The sequence below is a fragment of the Onychostruthus taczanowskii genome, unplaced genomic scaffold (genome assembly GCF_017590055.1).
Source record: "Onychostruthus taczanowskii isolate IOZ18803 unplaced genomic scaffold, ASM1759005v1 scaffold36, whole genome shotgun sequence".
NCBI classification, from domain to species: Eukaryota; Metazoa; Chordata; class Aves; order Passeriformes; family Passeridae; genus Onychostruthus; species Onychostruthus taczanowskii.
The window spans coordinates 4,100,915-4,123,029 of record NW_024501015.1 but is presented as its reverse complement, the minus strand read 5'-3'; the positions used below and the strand labels follow the sequence as shown (position 1 = coordinate 4,123,029).

The 22,115-nt window shown below is 36.6% G+C and overlaps 1 protein-coding gene across 6 annotated transcripts in view; it reads left to right on the top strand.

Annotated features, from left to right (window-relative positions):
• The window catches only part of TBC1D5 (TBC1 domain family member 5), a 318,071-nt gene that overhangs the window by 223,046 nt on the left and 72,910 nt on the right, over window positions 1–22,115 (top strand). For all 6 annotated transcript variants that reach the window (XM_041411471.1, XM_041411470.1, XM_041411472.1 and 3 more), the window contains 2 exons: window positions 15,208–15,350; window positions 21,198–21,304. In XM_041411471.1, coding sequence (XP_041267405.1) covers window positions 15,208–15,350; window positions 21,198–21,304 — 250 coding nt within the window. The remainder of the gene's footprint in view (window positions 1–15,207; window positions 15,351–21,197; window positions 21,305–22,115) is intronic.

The window sequence follows — 22,115 nt, the reverse complement described above, 5'->3', positions numbered from 1 at the left end:
GCTGTAAAACCTGCTGTATTTTTCATTGTCACAGGTTTTGGTCTATATATAATAATAAGTTAATGTAAAACAGTGAAATAGCAAAAAAAAAAAAATTTGGTCTAGGACTTCCAGCCAAATTTACAGTGCCAGAAATAATCACAAATCCACATATACTTAGTAGAAAGTTTCTGAAAATACTTAATGCTGTCTAAATAAGATAGAAATGGAAAAGAAACACCCTGCACTCTCTCTCTGCAGTATTGGCTATAGCTGGGACACAAGAGTTGTTTAAAGTGTGTGGAGCTGTGACACTTGTACTCGGGGTGCTCATATGGCCAGTCACAAATATGTGTGGCACTGAATGTTTGTCCAGCTCTCAGGACAGCCCAGACTCTCACTTTCCGTATCACACATTGTTTTGCTGCACATGCCAGAATCTCTTCCTAGGACAGAGCTTCTTCCTAGCATAGAGCTTTAGCAGATAATGACTTTGGCCAAGGAGGAATGATTGGCCTTGTCTGATCTGTCAGAATTTCAGGCATAGGTCTGAGTTGACCTTGCTTTTAGATAGCTCCATTTTTAACTCCTCTTTTATATTTCTAATTTGCTCTAAATATTGAGTAACAGTATTAGCTGAAAATGTAGCACAGTCAACTAAACGGTGTCCAAAACTTGTAGTTGGTTAGCAAGTAGAAAACAGATACATCATCTTAATCATCAGACTCTAAAGTCTGCAGTCTCAGTGCAATCACAATTGTATTTTTGTAATGGCCTGTGAAGTAGAAGGCAGATTTATGTCTTGGCAAACACAAGAACATATCCCACGAGATCTGCAGTTCTGTTTCCTCTGTAAGGATACATCTCCAGCTGCAGGGTCTTCTTTCTCTACCTCAGAACCCGTGTGGTGGCCAGGGGTGGAGTTCTGCAGATGCCTGTGGAGAGAGCAGTCAGTTCAGCTCTGAGCAAGGGCACAGGCTGCTGCTTTCAGCTCCTACCAGCATCCACTTGGATAAAGAGATAGCTAAATCCTTGGCACTGACATGGGGCAGAGCCCAGTGTCCAAACTACCCCTTAGGTTATATGACTTGGTCTCCACAGCTTCTATGAAAAAAATCCCCGCTGGTACTTTGTTTCCAGCTAAATCTTCTATTACCTTTTGTGTATCCTTCATCTCTTCTTTCTTTCCTGCATGATATTTATTTTCTTCTTGTTTTCCTATTTTAATTGTTTACCTCCTTTCTACCCAAACCCCCTCCACATATGAATGTCTATGTGCACAGATGGGATTTCTAGGACAGTCAGTATATAATTTTCCACAAACACTGTTATTTTAAAACAAACTCAATCATCTCAAAGGGGCAGAAATGGAAAAAAAAAGATTTTAGTATATTTTTTTCAGTTTGAAAACTAGCTCTCCGTTAAAGTTGGTACATCTGATGAGAATCAGATCCAGTCCCTCCCTTTTGCCAATAACTTTATTTTGCTGATATAGCCTTATTAGTAGTGAGGTGTGCACATCGTTCTTACGTGGACATTTGTCAGCAAGCTTTATGCCCAGATGTCTTGTAAATTAAATTCTTGTCATTAAATAACAAGTTAAATTTAGTTAAAAATATTACACCTGCTCAGAGCCCTCTGTCTATTTTTATTTCTTTGCAATTACTTTTATGGTTTTAAACGATGTCTCTGTCTCCTCATAGTGTGTGAAAGATCTATACAGATGGAAGATGCTGACTATAAAAGGAAAGCTACTGTTAGGGTAGAGGTATTGGAAAAATAGAGGGAAAATAGCAGTTCTTATTGTTCTTTTTTGCAGTAGCTGGTGAATTTTTACAATACTGTGGTTTTTCTTAAAGTTCTGTGCTACTTTAAAAACTTCTTTCATAGTGTCATTTTATTGTTATTTCCAGGAACTTTGGTTATTTCTTCCTCCTCTCATGTCTGAAATATGTAAGCACACTTTCATCAGCTGTATGTATGGCATCCTTGTGCAGGAAGATGCTAATTCTTGAGTGTTTCCTCCTTTTAATAGGGACTAACTTGTTGATTCCTAACTGTGGACACTAGACAAGTTTAGAGTTGTCTTTGATTGCAAACAATTTGATTTTGACTGACGTGCTGACAGAAACACATTTGCGGTAGCTGATCTGCAAGAAACGTTGGAAGAGCGGTGAGATTGCTGCTGTGCTTCCAGGAGGAAAGCAAGGCAGCCCTCCGTTATTAATCAATTTTTTCAAGCTTCCACTTGTCTTAGAGTCAGTCTTATAGAGATGTGCAGTTATTCTCACCATAAAATAAAGGAAAGGATCCTTAGAATAAGCATTGGTTTGTGTTTTAAATAGGTGGCACATAAAAATTATCAGCTTACTTAGCTGTCAGTTCAGCTGACCAACCTGACAGGAGTGCTGCCCTGTGGTCCCTCTGCTTGGAGAGATACATTTCAAGCACATGGTAATATGTAACTCATAGGTGTATAAAGTCATAATAGAGCATTTCATCACGTCTAAATAAGGGTAGGTGCATGCTGTCTGAACAGTTAACCACTGAAAACACTGAACACAAGACATTTGACACTAATTTTGCTGGTCAAATACTCCCCTGGAGGAAGTCTGCCCTGACAAGCCGCTCACGAGGCGCCTTTTGCAGAAGGAGCCTGGCTTGATGGGTCGTGGCATAAGCTACTTGACATTTGTCCCCAGTCAGACCGGATGCCACATGAAAAATTTACTCAGGCACGGGGCTCCCAGGAATAAACATTTCTCTGGTGTTGCTCACCAGGGACTCGGCAAGGTGAGCGGAACTCCAACTTGTCACGGATGCTCTGTTCTGACAAACATAAGTAGATGCTAATGGCTAAATCGTGACAGAATAAAGTCCCACAACCATATGGCTAATTGCCACAACAATATCTTCAGTGTTATTAATCAAGTTTTCATAGTGTGCCATGATAATTGGAATAATTAGAAACAGCATAGGCATTGCTTGCCTCTGCCGCACACACTGCAGACAGGGACCTGGAACAACCACAATTGCACTTTCTCTGCAGCGTTGTTTAGTGCTTTCCTTTCCGGCAAATACTGTGGTTAATTAATGAATTAGCTGTTTGCCACCAGAGTGTTTTATTGCTAGCAGGGCTTCTTCAGGGGCACATAGGTAACTAAATGAGACCACTAAGCCCTTGTGCATCTCTGAAAAGATGCAGAATTCCCGTAAGACTACAGCTACACAACATAAAACTTCACCAGTCAAAGGTACTTCTGTTTCACAAAAGTTGAAGCTTATATCTTTGCACCTAAAGAAAGGATAAAATAAACTGAGAGTGTGCATTTTTTTGCTTAAGAGTTTAAATGAAAACAAGACTCTGGATAACAGTGGTGCAATTAACTTACCAAGCAAAAGAAGTTAACTCTTATTTACCTTACCCTGCTTAGTAATGAAATTGGGCTCCAGACATAGATTCTGCCTTGGAACTAAGGTTGTATATAAAGTGGTGATTCTAACACTGTTATTTACACTAGGCATCTAAATCATCGTGTGCTACCTATTAGAACAGCCTCCCTGAATTCTTTCAGGAGTACAACAGCAGGGAGGAAACACTTGTGTTTCCTCGGTGCATGCATCAACATGTAGTTGACTGGTCACTAAAACTGGCAGATTGATGATGATGACTCTTTCCACTGGATGTATGAAGGCATTTAGCCAGGCTAATAGATTGAAATGGACTGCTGCATGTATGGCCTCTGAACAGCTTCTTAATTTAGTTTTAGAGCATGCAATAGATGTAATATTGAATTCAGTGGCGATATAAATCTTCTCTCCTCATTTTAAAAAGTAAATAAATTTCTTCTTTGGAGCAGAGATCCACAAAGAGATTTTGCAATACTGTTTTGGTATCCTAGTATCTCTACACATTTTTCTTACTAGTTTATTGGCAAGGGTTTTATTTATCTGTGGTAATCTAGTTTTACCCATGTTCATATTCAGTGTAATTAGGAGGAATTTTCCAAATAGTAAAATAAGGCTTCTGCAAAAGGTATGTTTAGTAAGATATTGTTGAAGTTATTAATCTTCATTAATGATGCCTGTTCAGTTCTGAGTATGACTGCCAAATAACAAGACTTTTATTTTCTTCATATCAAAGTATCACAATTTCACTTTCTTCTGTTGTAAACCCAACTGAAAGATTATCACTTCGTAAAGGCCATGTCCTTTTACTTCAGATATGTTTGACATATATTCATGTGTTTTTATGAGATAAAGGAGGCAATCTGATATATGATTTAATTATCTTAAAGTTACCAGTTTACTTTATAATTCATATGCTTGGATATATTGCCATCCTTAATTTTGCCACATGTTATGACCCGCCCCTGAAGGCAAGAGTAACTGAGTTTCCTGGTGATTGATCCCTTGGGGTGGATTTGAGTGAAATTATACTGAATGACTGGGAAGTTTTACACTGTCTGTTGCAGCACTGGGGATCATGTGCAGTGGTGAAAGGCCCAGAAATGAGTCTGGGGGCACTTTGGGGTCTTTGATGGGTTATGACACCCTCTAAGCCGTGACAGCTGCCTCTCATCCAGTGTAACTGAGCCAGTTCTGCCCCCCAGGAAGGGATGAACACCTTCAGGCCCAGCTGTGAACACGAGTGTCCTGATACCTTCCCTGCGAGGGGAGATTTACAGCTGGCCCAGCTGTGGAAGGGAGGACACTGGCATGATAGACAGCATTACTCCACCCCAGCAGCACCTGCTTCTCACTGGCCTTTCCCTTATCTGGCTCAAACCCAGCTTGTTGCTAAACAAAGGTCAGTTTGTTGTGGTCATCCTCTGGTGGTGGGTGCTAACTCTCCCTGCACCTGGGCTGCTCTTATGCAGATCAGAGAATTCCCACCACACACCCAAACCTCTCCTCTGCCCTTTGGTCCAGGGGTACAAACCTGGCCTCAGCAAATCCCCTGTAGCTTTTCCAAATGGGCAATTGCTTGAGCCATTAACCATCAATATTTCAGTCTCTGACACCCCCGCCGCCATGGCTCAAACACTTTGTTATTTCTCTTCTACTACTGCTCATTCCAAATCCTCTCCTATGGTGGTGATTTTCACATAGCAGACTGAAGGAGAAAAAAAAGAAGAGAAAGAAGAGGGATAATACATATCACTGTCAAATACAGTGTGATTATGAACATTAAAATACAACAGTAGGCATCAGGAGAATAATCATAGGATATGATTAGGGTATCACCAAAGGGGTATCGGGGACAGACGAAGGTGATACAGAGACTCCATCATCAGGAGACTTGAAAAGGCACCTTACTATTAGAAATCCACAGTTCTTATAGAAATAATGGTGGACCTAAGACCTGATTGGCCTTTAGGAGTCTTCTCTCAGCTATTGGTCAAGAAGGGACAACTTCTTCCTGTAAACATCTTTGACAAATAGAGATTGTCTTCCAGGTGCAGAGATTGAGATAATAATTGTTTTCATTATTCCTCTGAGCTTTCTCATGGCTTCCCAGGAAAATCCTGGGAGAGCTATGTCTCTCTCTGTTCACAGGGTATGTGATTACCACATCAGGGTGCTAAAATCATCTGTCTTAATATTAATGCTATTATGAACACAAAACATTGGAGTGAATACTCATACCTTCAACTAGGCTATCTGTGAGTAAAGAGGTCTCATGCAAAATTTCATGCAAACACATCCTTCCACCAAGCCCATATTCTGTAGAATAAAAGTGGCAATTCACAATGTAATATTTAGGTTCCATAAATGGTTAGAGTTTCATGGGAGCTGGTATTTTGTCCATGTCTTGTTTACAGTCCATGGCTGTCCTTCCTTCTGGTCTAGGATGGGGAACTCAACTCCCCATGTGAAATTTTCTTTCATTAAGATTATTTAGTTGACTGGTTAATAACTCTGAAAAAGGTAGCCCGATTCTCATGAATCTAAAGTCTTCTGAGGCAGAAGTGGGAAGGTTAATACATGTTCCTTAATTTGTATGATTCACTCATAAATCTGTGTACTAGCTCCCAGGCTAAATTTGGTTTAATTCACTGATTCCCATTTGATTGAGACAAAATTCTGCATCCATAAGAAAAATATTAGAAGCTTTTCCCAGACCTTTTTTTTTTTGCAGTAAAATGACAAAATAAACTTTGTAAAAATCAAACTAACAATACATAAAAAGGTCTATCTCATATAATTCTACTAATATTTGGTCTCTCAATAAGTTGCTTGTGATAAAAACACCAAAAAAAACACCCAAAAATTAATAAACTGATATTACAAGCAGTTGTGGGGGCATTTAAAAGCTTCATTGGTCCTATGCAGCTTGGTCTTATCTGATAGCAGGTTCCTATAAAAAGAAAAGAGTCAATTTGACCTACTACGGACCAATTATTAAAAAGAGGGCACCCAGGGAAACCTAAAAATGTCCTTTTTATCAGCTGAATTTTCAGTTACACCAAAAAACACCTGTGATGGAGAAGCAGGATTAGAGAGGAAAAAAAGACTAACAGGGATTGGTAAACTGGTTGTATAATCACAACAGACATGTTGTCTTGTTGGTTTGAATACAAAGTGTTACAGTTCCATTCCTGGACACAGGCAGATAGCTTCTGAAGAATTTAAAAGAAGTTAGGTCTCCTGAAATTTTTAAGATGTTTTACTTGGCATACCAGAAAAAGTAGCTCATTTGTTAACACATGTCACTACAGGGTAACAGAAAGATTATTCAATTGTAGATTTCAGTTTTTTTATGGACAGAAAAGGCATTTTATTCAATTATAATAGAGAGGTCTCAAAGATAGATTATAAACTTTATAATATTTTATCAGTGCTTATTTGTTTACTTTTGAGCTATTAACAAAATTATCTCTCTTCCTTTTGTTTCAAAATGCACATCTTTTTGATTAAGTCTTCTAGAGAAAAATGTACAAACACTATAGAATATTTGACAACATGGAACCATGAAATATAGACTCCTCTTTTAAAGAGAAATTCTACAAAAGGATCATATCTTTTAAACCTACTGCATACATCTTGAATCAATGGATAAAGCTATTAGCAAATTTATTTTATCATCTTAAGAACTGTGCTTTAATTGCAACACGGAGAGTTGTTTTTCTAATATAATTTCTCCACTTTAAAACCAAATTTAATCATTGCTGTTTAAAGATGGAAAAGTTGGGGGGGTGGAGTTCCTAATTGCTAATAGCTGATATCAGTAGGAGCTTCACTAATTTAGAAGTGCCTCTTTTGTTTCAATAGGTTTATTGCAGCAAACAGTGTTTAAAATCATTCACCTGTAATTATTTTTGTCAAAAAAAAAGAAAATGTTTTTGCTACTCTGCAGCAATTTTCAACACAAAATGCACATGCATCATCAGTATTTAGGACTGTAGGTTTTAATTGCACAGAGGAAAAGAACATTAAGAATTCAGTAGGCACACCTTCAGGTTCCTGTATCTTTCTTTTAAAATTGCAGATATTGGTCATTATATTTGGGGTTTACAGAGTGTGAAGATGAAGATGAGATGAAGTCCCATACTCTGTTCACTTAAGGGGTGTTTATCATTGACTTTAAACAAGGTTTTTACAGTATAGTGTAGCACTCCCATCTCTTCATTCAGGTTTGTCACCATAATTTTATCAGGCTGATCCTTGCTCTTTAAGTCTGAACATTGCCTGAGCTGTTTCAATTTAGCTGTTTCACAGAAACACAGCAATATTTTTCAGTCTTTTCCTTTGAATGAAAGCACAGTTTCACCCAGATAACTGCTAAATAAGTCATGATGTAACAGCTAAATCCTTCATCTTATAACATCTGCATTTTGGCCAAAGTGAAAAAACATGTGCCTTGGCTTTGATCTGGGATGTTTGTTGTCAATTTGACCCACCTTTTTAAAAAATAATAACACATGCCCAGAATTTCTGTGCTTTAAAACATCAGCTATGGCTGAAAGTGTGTTATCTATTTCATTGTGATCATTCTTCCTGTAGGTAACTTCTGGAGTATAACATTGTTATCCACCCTTCACGCTAAGGAATGGTCAGTGAAATGTTACAGTCCAGTAACTGTGGTATTTGCTGCTAACAGAGGCTGGCATGGCAATGCAGTGCTTGAATAGCTGTTAATTACTAAGCCTTTATAAAGTGTTATTTATCTGAAATACTAAAATTGAAGTGTTTTAACTTGTAATGGTTAGGAGGAATGAAAGAGAAACTGAACAGTGTACTTTTCTGCCATTGCAGGGAATTTCTTAAATTGAATGCTACATTCAGTGCAAGTCTCTGATCACTTAGAGTTACATCCACAGTGTAAGTTTGCACCTAAAGGTCCAGTTTCTCCCATCTGCCCTGCTGAAAACTTAGGAAATTTCTTTCTGTTTTCTCTTCTAAATAGATTCAAGTTCCTGGCTCTGTTTTTGGAATTTAGTGTTAAAGGAAAGCCAGTTACTGACCACTCCTTATGATATTTTTGTGTTTCATGTGCCTGGAAAAGAATTCCCAGAATTAGCTGCTTCATCGTCTTTCTAGAGATCAAGGTGAGGCTGGCAGGCCTGTAGTTCCTTGGGTCATTCTTAACCTTTTTGAGGATAGGAGTGACATTTGTTTGGTTTTTTTCCTTAAGTGCATTTTCTGCAAGTGAGTATATTTGAATTGGTCTGGCTTAAAACTGCAGTAAGTGCTTCTGCAGAGAAAGGTAAACCGCAGTAAGAAGGAAAGCTAATTATTAGGAATTCGTTTTTTGGAAAGAAAAACCTTCATTAATAAGGAAATACACAGAGTTTTCCCGAAACAAAAAGAATTTTTCTTAAATGCAAAACTGAGTAATCTTTGCCAGCAATCTGAAAGAAATCAAATGGGAAAGGAAATTATCCACATGAGAGCTAGATGCTTATGTCACTTTTTAGTTAAAAAAAAAATCAAATTATTTCTTTTAAAGAGATATGCTAGTCCATGTTTGATAAGGTAATTAATATTAAAAATTTCTGGATATGTACAGTAGTAGGAATTATCAACAGAGCATATCAAAACCTTTTTCCCAAGTGGAAGGAAGGCAACAAAGTAAACTATGTACAATATTCTTGTTCATCACTTAGCATGAATTTAAGTAGATTTATATTAATATATGAGTTTTATTATCATTATTCTTTAATTTTAAGTGCTTTTTTTCTAACAGGAAAACTTATTTATGTTAGATCTGAAACACATATAATCTGTAATGTAAATGTCTAGTTTCTTTTTTATTTGAATTGTTATCAAACACTTTAATTTTTATCTTTGCATTAAGACCCTGGTTTCTAAACTGTGGAACAGAAAGCTTGTGGTTATCATACCTTTTCAAGTTGAGGGGTTTTTAATATTGCTATGTAAAACTTAAAACTGTACGGATGTGACCACAAGCCAAACAGAATTTGAAACTAAAAAGGGAAACCAAATAACTGACTGTGTATCTACCCAGCAGCAGGGCCATGATTCCTGTGTTTGGTGCAGTGATCCACCAAATCTTCATGCAGCCAGTACAGGAGAAGCTGGGTGAAGTGAACAGCCTTGATGGGAGTCCAGGACAGGACAACCCCAGCCAGATCACGGGCATATTAAAGCATGTATGTCATTCTGTAGTAGAATAGTACTCCATATACAAGTCTGAACTTACTTAAACAGATAAGGCAGACACACATTTTATATACTCACTATTATCTCTAAGTCTAAGGAGAAGCTGAATGATGTGCTAGATGCTGGCACATACTTTCTCCCTCCTTATCACACACACTTTTTTACAATCAGCATACACTGCTGGAGACAATGTGGTAGAAATCTATAATATTTAAATGTTTTACAGCCTAAGGAAAATCTGATCATCTTGTCTGCCTTCTCAAATGACAAAGGCCACATAATTTTATCTAATAAATCCAGAATTAACATTTGAATTTATGGTTGAAGTAAACACATCTTCTAGCAAGATGTCTGTTTTCATTCCCTTCACAAGTTAAGTAGATTAAGGCAAAAAATGGAGCATATGCTGTAACAATATCACACTGTACATCATTTATGGGTAGTGTGCATATGAGGGTATGCCGTGTGTAAAATTCTCAGTGTTTAAATCGAACACATTAGAAGTCTCTGTAAATCCCTGAAAGTCTGCTGAGCTTCCCACATAACTTCTTATACCATTTTTTTGGCTTTGTAGGGATTTCACAGGCTTCTTTCTGTTCTGACAAAATATTGGATTTTAATAAGGTTTTGTTTATCTTAGAAATGCCATTTTGTTAATTGTGACACTTAGCTGTTTTGCCTTTCTTCTCATCTGTGATCATTAAGAGTTCCCGCTGCACCATAAGCAGTACTGCCCTTCCACAAAAGCCTTGTAGAAGAGTAGCTGAAAGAACAAGTTGTGATTATACTTCAGGCATGTTTCCTTCTCTGTCTTGTGTGATTTGAAGGTTTTATTCATCTCTTTAGGACATTTGGAACAAATACAGCCATGGTGGTTTTAATAAAAATGAGATTTATTAAGTAAGGGATGGAGCACTGGAGAAATGGGCTGTGTAACAGGTCGAAGCTGGAATGCTGCTAAGGCTTGTCTTGATGGGTCTCCTTCATGTCCCTAAAAGAAAGTGAACTGCCATAAACATCCTCTGATTGAACTTACCTGTCTCCCCTCTGCCTCCTGCAACTATCAAATCTGTGAGAGTTTCTGGAATCAGATGTCTTTTTTTGAGGGTGCTTTTGCTGTGTATTTCCTTCTCATCCATGCACGTGTTGATGAGCGCTGCTGTAGGAGCAGTACCCCCCAGGTTACCCCTGCGTGCCTCTGCAGGAGGTACCCAGCCTGCCTCATCTGCAGCCCACTCGTGTCCATAGGTTACAAACACAGCCTGAAATCCTAGTGCAGGCACCAAGTCTGCCCAGAGTAGTGCTTTCTGGTGGCATTGAACTACTGAAGTCTTCATTTTCTGTATAATTTGAAGTTCTTTTGCAAGTGTTGTACAAATGTCGCTCCTCATCCTTTTTCCATATCTTATTTTTGAACAGGCAGATCACAGCTCAAGTCTGTCTACCCTTTCTCCTAAATTATTGACCATGACTTTACATAGTAAATTGCACTGGCTACAAATGTTTTCTTGAACATAATTCATGACAGAGTTTAAAGAGACAGAGCTTACATATCATTTTCTCAGTTAGTAAACAACTGATGTTAATTTTGGCATTTCTCAGCTTCCGAGTGCTTAGTTTTGATAAGATGGTGTTCTTTTCGATACTTAAAGTCCATTTAAATAATTTTCTTATTAAAAACAAAAAAAAGGCAACAAAACTTGCACTGAAAATGAAATTACATCCTGCAAAATCCTACTGACGCTCCTTTCTCTGGAAGACCTTGACTAGTCTTGCAAACACTGGAAACCAGAGCAGCAGCACCCTCTGCCACCACATCCCCCAAATGACAGTAGCCATGGCAGGGGATGATACACACTTCTACCATTTCCCATGCAGGGAATGTAGAATGTGTAGCTGGGATGAAGCACAGGCTGGCAGATGCATTCCTGGGCTGGTGGCAAGAGTTAGAAAGAAACAGAACATGCTCTGTGGAAATCTTCACTCTGCTGTGTTTAGGTCAAACAAGTAATTACCAGATTTGGGCTTCTCTTTTTTTTTGTATGCACAGTAAAAAGGAAGATTCCCGAGACCTTGTTGTTTCGATTCTAGACCTTAGTGAAATGCTTGAAGAAAAAACTAAGTTAAGCACGAGCAGAATTTTTTTAGCCTTATTCTAATGAATAGTATCAATGAATAAAAAAAAAAAAGTCAAGCCTTGAGCAGATGCTTGGAGTGGAAATTGTACTGAACATTGAGTTCAGCAAATGTATAAATGACTGAAAATACACTCCTAACAATAGTCTTTTTTAGGCATCTTGTTGTCAACTTGTGAGTCCTAGATCAAGGCATTTTGCTTCAGAGTGATGCTTTCCTGTTTCCTGTTGTTACAATTTTTGTTATTCTTTCTGATTTCTTTGTGTTGTTTTGGCCTCATAAACATTCCTAAACTGTTTGTTTTGCCTCATTTGTAGCTGTTTCTTGGGCTTATTTAATTTTCTTAGAAAGAATTCTCTTCCTCACAAGAAGACTGAGAAAATAAGCAACTAAATATATGGAACATGTAATAGAAGTTTAAATTTTGATGGCTGGGGGATTGTCCTGTAAATCTCTTGTCAAAATGGTTTTGGTGTTAGTTAAAACTTGTAAAGCTGGATCACTGCCTTCTTTAATGGCTTTACTAGCACAGAGTTTTCTCCTGCTTTCCCTATTTTTTAAGGTCATTAATGAATCATTATCTATGGCCAGTAATTACTGATCTCTTGAGAATATTGGTTTAATTATATAGGAATCATAAATGGAACATACAGTTATATATTCTACACTGTAGGTAGCAGTACCTTGGTGTATTATGGCTTTAAAGAATCTGGGGTTTTTTTGTAGACTTTAATTGCTAAGTGTGCCTGGTAAAATATGAATTATTGTATTACCACATGTGATAAAAGGTATACTATTGTGAGTTTCACAGTCTGCAGGTGTAACAGATGTAAGGCAAGATTAACAGGACAGAACAATAATTAAAACACAGACAGCCATCTCAACAAAAAAAGGGGGGGAGGAAACAAAAAGAAAAGGTTTATCATGTGCAATGCAATTATTAAGGGTGTCTTAAATTCTCTGCAAATACTTATAAAAGCAATAAAAATGTGTTAGTTTGAAAGACAGCTTTTCAGTGTGGACACTTAGTTAAGGAATTAAGATTTTTTTTATGAATATAAAAGCTGAGTGAAGTCCTGCCATATGGCAGCATGGTTCATAGGCAATAGGGCCCTCAGTTTATAGATGCTGTGAGCTAAACATTGTTGAAAAACATAAGAGAGCATTTAGTATATATGCATTTACAACAGTATGAATTGCTTACTCTTTTTAAGACAGGAAGGTTCAAATAATTAACAGCAATATTATGGTTGCAAAAGGAAGTCCAGTTGTTCTTCAGCAGTCTACATCTGTGAAACGTGATACCTCTGGGGAATGAGATTTAATTTTCCCAGGAGAAAATATAAAAGCGGGAGAAAAAAAAGGAATGACTTCTGCTCGAGCAGAATAAACCTGCATCTACAAACGATTAACACTGCATAATGAAGTAGTAAAGAAGCAAAAGAGATTTCTAATAAAGGACTAATAACAAATCCCATTACACCATGGTGTATTTTTTTCTCTTGAAGTGTATTAGACTCTTAGCAAGGCTTTTGAATGAGACTTGGGTAGTTGCAAGCAAAGTCAGCTCAAATGCTTCAAGCTTTGCTGAGATTCCTTGCCTAACAGTTTGTGTAACTGGAAAGTTGTGGTTTTACAGGTGGGAGGAGTTCCTACTGCAGGTAATGGGCTTCATGCAAAGTCTGAGTAATGTTTGTGTCACCATAGGGTGATAGTCTCCTCAGGCTGGGCACTGCAGGGTAGTGAGCTACTATGGCAAAACCCTTTAGGTAGAATAGACATGGTATTAAATGCACCAGCTAAGCCTTGCTTTTGTGTTACAGTTCTGATTTCTTTTTCTGAGGTCTCAAAATAAGTCCTCATAGGAAAGGGGCTTGATCAGAGAGGGAAATACAGAGTTTTTGTTTTGTTGTAGCTAATATTGGGACTTCTGTAATTACTGTACTAACATAAAAAGTTACCATAGAACATAAATGTTTGATATGAGAGTGAAATTATGTGTCTTTCAAAATCATGTATTTTCACTTTTAAAAGGGAACATATCTTGCAAGGAAAAGATTCTATGTAGTGATCTCTAAATCTGTACGTGGATATTTTTGTGGATTGTACATATGGTTCCAGTGGCATGGGGAATAAAAGTTTTGTGAACACAGCCTTCACTCACAACAGTCCCTTTGAATTTCTTTTATAAGAGACTGTCTTTTTTTGCAGATCACTACTATCTTCAAAGCTTGTGCTAGACTGGCATGCTGGAATTAATTTGTCCAGTATTTTCTTTATACTGGAATCAGAAAAAAAAAGCCAATAGCAAAATCCTGGATGCCTTAAACCAATGATTTCTGGAACAAAAGTGGTTAAACATGAATTCTTACAAGTGAAACTAATCCTGAACAAGAAATTTCTAGTTGCCTTTTTAGAAATTTTTGTGAGTTTTAAAGAATGACTTAATTTGCTTAGCAGAAATTTGCAATCAATCTTTTCTTGCCACTGAATAAACAGATTCCACATGCGTAGCTATTTGCATATCCCAGCTAAAAATGTAATTCATTATTTTTAAGTCCATTTCGTAATAACTATTTCAGGATTAATGTTACTAACTATTCTTTAGCTCATTCAAATGTGACCTTAGATAATCCTACCTAAAAAGATACAAAGCTAGTGGCTCTATTCTGGAATAGGGAAGAGAAGTGCCTTTCCTGAGGTCAGCAAGTAAGTCAGCGTAAGAGTCAGAACTAGAAATGAGAAATCAAGAGAAACAGTTTTCTTCTTCTGCATCTCAAGCTTCCAGCCTCAAGCAAATATTGCATTTAATATAACGAATTTTCACATTTTGCTAGGTATAAAAACAGCCCAGAGATGAATAGGAATTAACAGTATACTCTACATGAAGATTATCACTAAATCTGGTAAAGATTTCAATTAGATTTAATGAAAATAGCATCCATAGCATATTTTATATGAGTCACAAACACTGTCATCCAGAACAGGGAGAAAGCCCCTTCACAGTAACTGTGACCTGGTCCATTTTAGTTGCTCTTTGGCATCTGCTTCTGAACTGGTTTTCACTTGACTGGGCTTTTCAGGGCATCTCATAAACCACTGGCTTCACCCTCCTGGTTTTGCTGTTCCAGGACGTTCTTGCATAACACTTTCTCCTATTCATCTTAGGTCACTATCACATTAAATGCTCAAAAATGTGGTGTATGGGATTGATGTATTTTGTCCTTTGAGGGTCACCCACATAATAATATTAGTCAGTGAATCTTCTTCAGTTTCTAATGTACAATTTCTTTGATGTAGATGCAGTAACATTTCCACAAATACAATTATCACAGATCTTGACACTTTGCACAATTTTCTGATAAAATGTTTAGGACTGTAGCTGATCCTGGGATATATGTCCTGACTTTACCATACTTGGTAAAATGGAGAAATACAAATCATAACTTTTTCCCTTTTTTTCAGGCGATGGGTAAGGCTCCTGTTTGGACGTGAATTCCCTCTTCAGGATCTTCTGGTTGTCTGGGATGCTCTATTTGCTGACAGTATCACCCTGAATTTAGTTGACTACATTTTTGTAGCCATGTTGTTGTATATCAGAGATGCCTGTAAGTATCAGCTATCTTACAATCTTTTTTTTTTAAAGAATGCAAACCTATTTGAAAGAAAAAGAGACCTTAAAAAGGATAAATTCCATTGTGACTTTTTTAACATATTGAAAATCATTCCAAATACTAGGAGAGAAGCTATTTATTATCAGACGTGGCCTGCTGTATTTACGAAACAAATTGTATCTTGGAGTTAAATGCAGGTTTGTTTTGTGAGTAGTTCTGTGTTTTTACATGGAGTTGCGGATTTTATGTGCTCTAAGTGATACAGGCAAGTATAGAGCTCCACCTTCTGACGAAGCTCATGAATTGAGTAAAGCTTCCCTGTGACACTTGAAATATTTTTATGCTGGTCCCCTGTGAGAAAAAGAAAAAGCACAAGACAATGGCTCACAATTTTGGAAGAGATATCATGAATAAAAAACAAAGATGAGTAGAAATTACTGAGTATGTTTATTCTGTGCAAGAGGGACATCTTAAAAATATTATGATTTATTTTATTTCGGTTCAGTACACCTGAAATTTGTGGACAGGTGAATTCTTATAATTTAGTAATGACCAATAATATTAAGTTGGGACAAAGAAGCAACCGAGAAAATTTTGTTAGCTTATATAATTGTAAATGGGAGGAGAAAGAGACATAATGATAATTGAGGCATTTATTTCTGTCCTATCAGATTCTGCAAAAAATTCTGTATGCAACTGATGCAACAATGTATGTGTTTCACAGCAAGATGTATGGCTGTCATTAAGTATATGAATTCTATACCAAGTTATTCAGAGTTAAGTATATACCATCTGTAAGCTTTAGGTTATAACAAGGTCACATATTTGACATAATTTTGTATTCTAGGACATAGGAAGTTTTCAACATCTGTGGTTCCTATTTTAGGGCCCAGTCTTGAAAATATAATGTGGCACTTTACACGTACATGTTGTTCCACTGCCTGCCTTCATGTGTTTTTTAATTACTTTTTAATAAACATGCAGAATATAGAGCTACCTTTCATTCCTCTCAAAAAAATGGACGTTTAATTCTGGTCAGAGGTTTCAAAATTAATGCTGATGTTTCAGGATGATCTGATTACAAGTCATTATATTTTGCAGTCTAAATCTTGCTTGTTTATATTCAGTAAACTGAAGTAATTTAAAATTTTTGGTAGAGATATGTTCTGAAGAGGCATGTAAGAAAGTTTCTTAGCATCAATATTTTATTTCGTGTCATTGCTTACCTTTGGAAAAAACAGCACATTAGAACTGTGCTTCTAAGAAGCCTCTCTCTTCTTGGGGAGAGAAAGTTGTTCTGCCTTTGTTTTCTCTTGATTTATGCTGCTGGGGTACAAGTATCAGTATCAGTTAACTAAAATGTGAGCTAAAAATGTGTTCCAGGCTTTTGTATGTAATCAGTGTCCTTCTTTTCCCTGAACCTCCCAGGCTTAGTAAATAGAGTAGTAAATAGCTTTGTAGTGTGCTACATTTACCCAAATGAGAGGGAAAGTCATCTTATCAGGAAAGCTAATACTTCATATTTTGACTGTTTCTGTAAGAAGTAACTTGTTGTTCTACCGCTGGACCTAGTTAGTTACTCTAAGCATAATAGAATGGGGAAGCAAAGTAATTCATAAATACTGTAAAGTTGAATCTATTTTTCCAAAGTCAAGCTCAAGCCATAACAATTTCCACAGTTCTTGATTACATAAAAACCCTTTTGTTATATATCTGTAACACAAAGTTTTCTGGTTTTCCTCATGATTTTTATTGCTGATAATATTTGAGCTTTGAACAGAGTTCAAAGTTGTAGTAATTTTAAAAACATTTTCAAATAAAGTAAGTTTATAAAAGCTTCTCTTTATTTGGTGAAGGGAAACATAAGCTCAAAACATCCAATGGTGATAATCATCTTTAATTTAAATAAACCGTCGGGAAATTTTTAGTTTAGAAACTTTGAAACAATAAGAACAATAAAAAAGCTCCTGCGATATTATGTTATGAAAATGTCAAATATAAGCAATTATAATAATACAGTACTCAAAGCATTTGAAAGTTTAGAAATTGTGCTGATTCTTTTAAAACAACACATTTGGGGATGGGTGAAAGTTGCTGCTTTGAGAATTGATGAATTTTTTTCTGTGCTCTATTATGATGTTCTCAAGGACACGATTTTAAGAAACTTATTTCTGCTATATTTCTCATTTTTATTTTAGTTTTTAAATCCTCTGTTGCTCAAACAATATATTATGCAAGGAGAAGGGAACCTTTAGATTATCAGATTACTGCTTATATATTTTAGAGATTACAGACACATAATCATGTGCACAGCCATTCTGTAAACTGCTCTGTTCAGTTTTACATCTGTATCCAAGCAGATCTTTGTCTGTGGAGTGATAATCCTCACATGCCAAGCTTAGGGTTGTGTACCAGTGTAGCTGTAAGTTTTAATAAATTATTTCCTGTGTTTCTTTGGAAAAATTCTTGAATTCTTGCAAAAATGTTTTGGATTTTTTGGGGTTTTTTTAATCTGTCAAATCAGAAGTATGAATATTTGCTTCTGTTTCACCAGTGTGAATATACATGAGGTTGTTGATGAAATCAGAATGGAGGGAAGGATGTGATGATGCAAAAATAGATGTATTTTAACTACTTCCTTTCAAGGAAGACAAGCATGAACAAACCTGGAAGACCTGTCTATATTTTGTATAGTAAATTAATGCCATTATTGAACCAGGAGCTAATTTTGACTGATCAGTATTAGAGGAAGTGTATTTTTATCTTGTTTCCACTGGAGTAGTGGTATGGCCATTGTTAGAACTTAGTTGTTCATCTCTAAAAGCACTGTGAATATTTTGAGAGAAATAAAGGACCATAGCTTCTTCTTAGAGGAACAGATTAATTATTTTTGTTATAGTGCAAGATGTTCATTTGTCTATGTTTAACTCAATTTAGGAGCTATTAAGGAGAACCTGGCCATGTGTAAAGCAGAACGGAGGAGTAATCCCACCCTTCCAGGGTTATGAAGTAATCTGGATACAGGATCAGTGCCATCAAATAATAAACTTCTAAGAAATTAAATGTATCAGAAAATTTGGACATTGTTGAGGACAGTTCTCTGAATTTTCAGGTTTTGCACCACATTACTGCTGCTTGTATCCAGGGGTGGTCATTGGGCCAACAGAGAAAATTCAGTCTCTTCTACAGCAGAAGGGAGAAGGCAATTTGATGTTCCTCTGGGCACTGAATTGCAATATTAATAAAAGAACAGTAAGATTGTTTTCTCTGTGGAGAAAAGTTTCTCTCCTCCCTTCCCTAGAAATGTCAGTAGCATTTTTCTTTGGGGAAGTGAGAACTTGTGGTTCACAGTAGAAGCTGGATCCAGATGTGACTCCCACTAAGCCAATGAGAGAAGGAAAAGCACAGTTGAAGAACCACCAAGCTTTTTACAAGGCAGCTGAACACACCAGCTACTGCTGAGACTGGATATTTGTATTTCACAGAATCTCCTTCCAGAAACTTCATCCTGTAGAAGATTCTCAGAAATCCATTTAACACCAATAGGCATATTCAGTTTTGGTTTACTGCTGTTTATCTATAATTTTTAAGAAAACTGGCCCTCTGTTGTATAATATTACACATTTTTTCCTGAAGAGACAATCATAGAATGGTTTGGGTTGGAAGGGGCCTTCAAGGATCATCTAGACCAATCCCCTGGCATGGGCAGATACATATTCCACCAGACCAGATTGCTCAAAGCCCCATCCAACCTGACCTGGAACACTTCCAGGGGCATCCACAACATCTATGGGCAACCTGAGCCAGTGACTCACCACCCCCACAGTGAATTTCTTCCTTATGTCCAATTCAAATTTACCCTCTTTCAGTTTAAATATGTGGGGGGAACCCTGAAGGTAAAAAAACCCATATATAAAAGTTAGCAGGTCTTCCCTTTAAAGTGCTGGATTTTCTTTAACTTTCTGAATGATAAGGGTTTTTTTGTCAGGGTCAAGTCTGCACCATTAAAATAAATCTTTTTTTTTTTTTAATATTTAGTGCTCTCTGTATCTGTGAGACAGCAAAGAACTCTTCCAGGAAAAATAAAGAAAATATATTTTTAATCAGCTTTACATTGCAGAATAGAACACATACTTATTTCTTCAATTTCTATCATTTATAAAACTGTTTAATATCAATATGCACTGTTTTTATTTGCTTTGGTAAAAAGGCATCATGATCACAAGCACAGTTCAGTATCTGAAATTTGATTAACATAGGAGAGTTTGACTGGGTATTGGGTTCTGTGTGGTGCTCGTGTTACACTCTGAAAGAACTCTGACGGAGACCATTGTATTGTGTTCATTATGCCAGCTTTGTCACTTCAAGAGGAAAAAGCAGGTACCTGAATATGAACAAGAAAAACAAAGGGTAGGAAAAAGAACAGGCAGAACAGATAAAGAATGAGTAGGATAAGTGAGTGCTTTACAAATGAAAGCAGATGTATGAAATTACAAGCTGTCGGATCAGCAACGGAAATGAAGATGATAAAGTGGTTCCTTACACAGATTATAATTATTCATTTTGCCCAGTCCTGCATCTTTTCCCCATAATCCTCTTGTTGAGGGAGGTAAGGTGCAGGAGGATATGAGGCTTATTCACATGAAAGAAAAACAATAAACCATTTAAATTTCTCTGTCCACAAAACTGCCCTGTATTTTGCTTTTTATTGATTCAAAATAATCTTGTATTTGCAATATCCCGACTAATTAAAGGTACTTCTTACTATAGCTGAAGTTCTCAGAATAGTAAAGTTTCTTAGAAATGTATTTACAATTGCTATTGTTGGAGGCTGTCTTTATGTTGCATCATTAACAGGCATTGCTTTGACAGCTGTGGCAGATGGATTGCCTGGATTTAGATGGTGCAAAAGAAATGAAGTAGTTTACATAGACCTGCTTGAAAAGATGTCTTTAATAATTGCACTCATAATTAGATTGATTTGGGAAGGAAAGGAAAAAAAAAACAAACCAGAAGATGACAACAACAAGCAAAAAGCCACAGAGTATGCTTACATAGATTCAGATAAAATCAAACAGATTAGAAAAAAATTGTAAAGTTTAGCAAAGTATGCTGAAAATTTTCTGAATAAGTGAAAAAAATCTAAGCAAGTTAATGGTGTACTATTTTTTTTTAGTATTATGAAATTAAAATCTAGTATTTTCCCTTTTTCCTGAATATTTTGTGAAGTTTCTGATTTAAAAGATAACAAGGAGTAATTGAATAATTGTGTGTATGCATAGGTATCTTTGTGTGTGTGGTTATATATATGTAAATATGTATTTAAGAACAACATAAAAGATATTTCTGCAAAATTAATCAGTGGGGCAAAATTATAAAGCCATAAATGCAAATTATCACATTTAAACTTAGATGTCTGTGGAGGAGCATCTGAGAAGTCCATGTCCATTTTGCAGCACTAGCTCTTCAAGCTCTGCTGGTGGTGTTGCCCTGAGCTGCACTGACTGGGGCAGGCTTTGGGGGCACAGCTACAGAGGTCTGAATGGAGGCATCTGAACCTGGAGCTAACATAAGTGTCAACAACATAGTCGTATTTTAGAACTCAATTATATTAAACCAAATGTAGTCACAAGGCTTGATTATGCCTATCTCCTTTTACTCTGAGCACTGCTCTTGAGTTCTGAGACACCATGTGGGAAAAGACAGCCAAATCTGAACTGTAATGAATTTACTGGAAAAAGTACTGTTTTGGAATATTAATGTAAGACAGTAATATTTTCTCTCTCTCTCTCTCTCTCTCTCTCTCTCTCTCTCTCTCTCTTATTTTAATTTTAATTCTAGTGATTTCAAGTAATTATCAGACCTGTTTGGGACTTCTGATGCATTATCCACCTATTGGAGATGTTCACTCCCTTATCCTAAGAGCACTTTTTCTCCGAGATCCAAAGGTGAGGTGCTTGCTCTGTTAATATAGGAAATAAATCACTGTACTTAAATGTTCTAAATGCTATGAAGTTAATAACAACCTACATTTTGGAAATTAAATGGTAGTTTTGAGTTTTTTCTCACCTGACAACAGAGCTGAAGGAAAGAGTTGGAAACAGAGTAGAAACAAGTTCCTTTACTCTTTAAAGGATACTTTAAAGGACACTTTGCTAAAGTAATCCAGGAGCTCTGGTAACTGCAGATGTGCTCTTTAGAATAACTTTGCTTGGTGTTCTGCACAGGAATCTTTTAGGATAAAGTATACTTTTCAGGGAAACAGTAATGTTACTATTTAAAACCTAGTAAGCTGTATAGAAAGCATCATGCAATTTCATCTGAAAGACCTTTTTCATGGGATTTCTGGGATTAATCACTCTTAATCCTTAAAGCACTACCCCTGCCCAATATATAATGGTTATGTGATGGTTTTTGATTAAAAACAAGAGTTTGATGTTACAGCTTGTAAAGATTCACATGTATAAAATGTATAAATTCATAAATTCATGCCAAATATTACTAGCATGCAGTTTCTGATGTACTCATCTATTAAAAAAAGAAAAAAAACCTCATCCTGTTTTAGAATGGCATGTGTATATGTGTGGGTATAATACACAGGAGGCACTCACTGTATAGTGGATAAAGTGCTTGAGATTCAGCTGTACACAGTAATCTGTATTTACTCAGATCTCTGGCAGATAGCAGAATTATGCTGCTGGTTTTGAACTGTCTTTGTACATGTCCCATTAGTAGGTTGCCAGTGTAAAGTCTGATTTC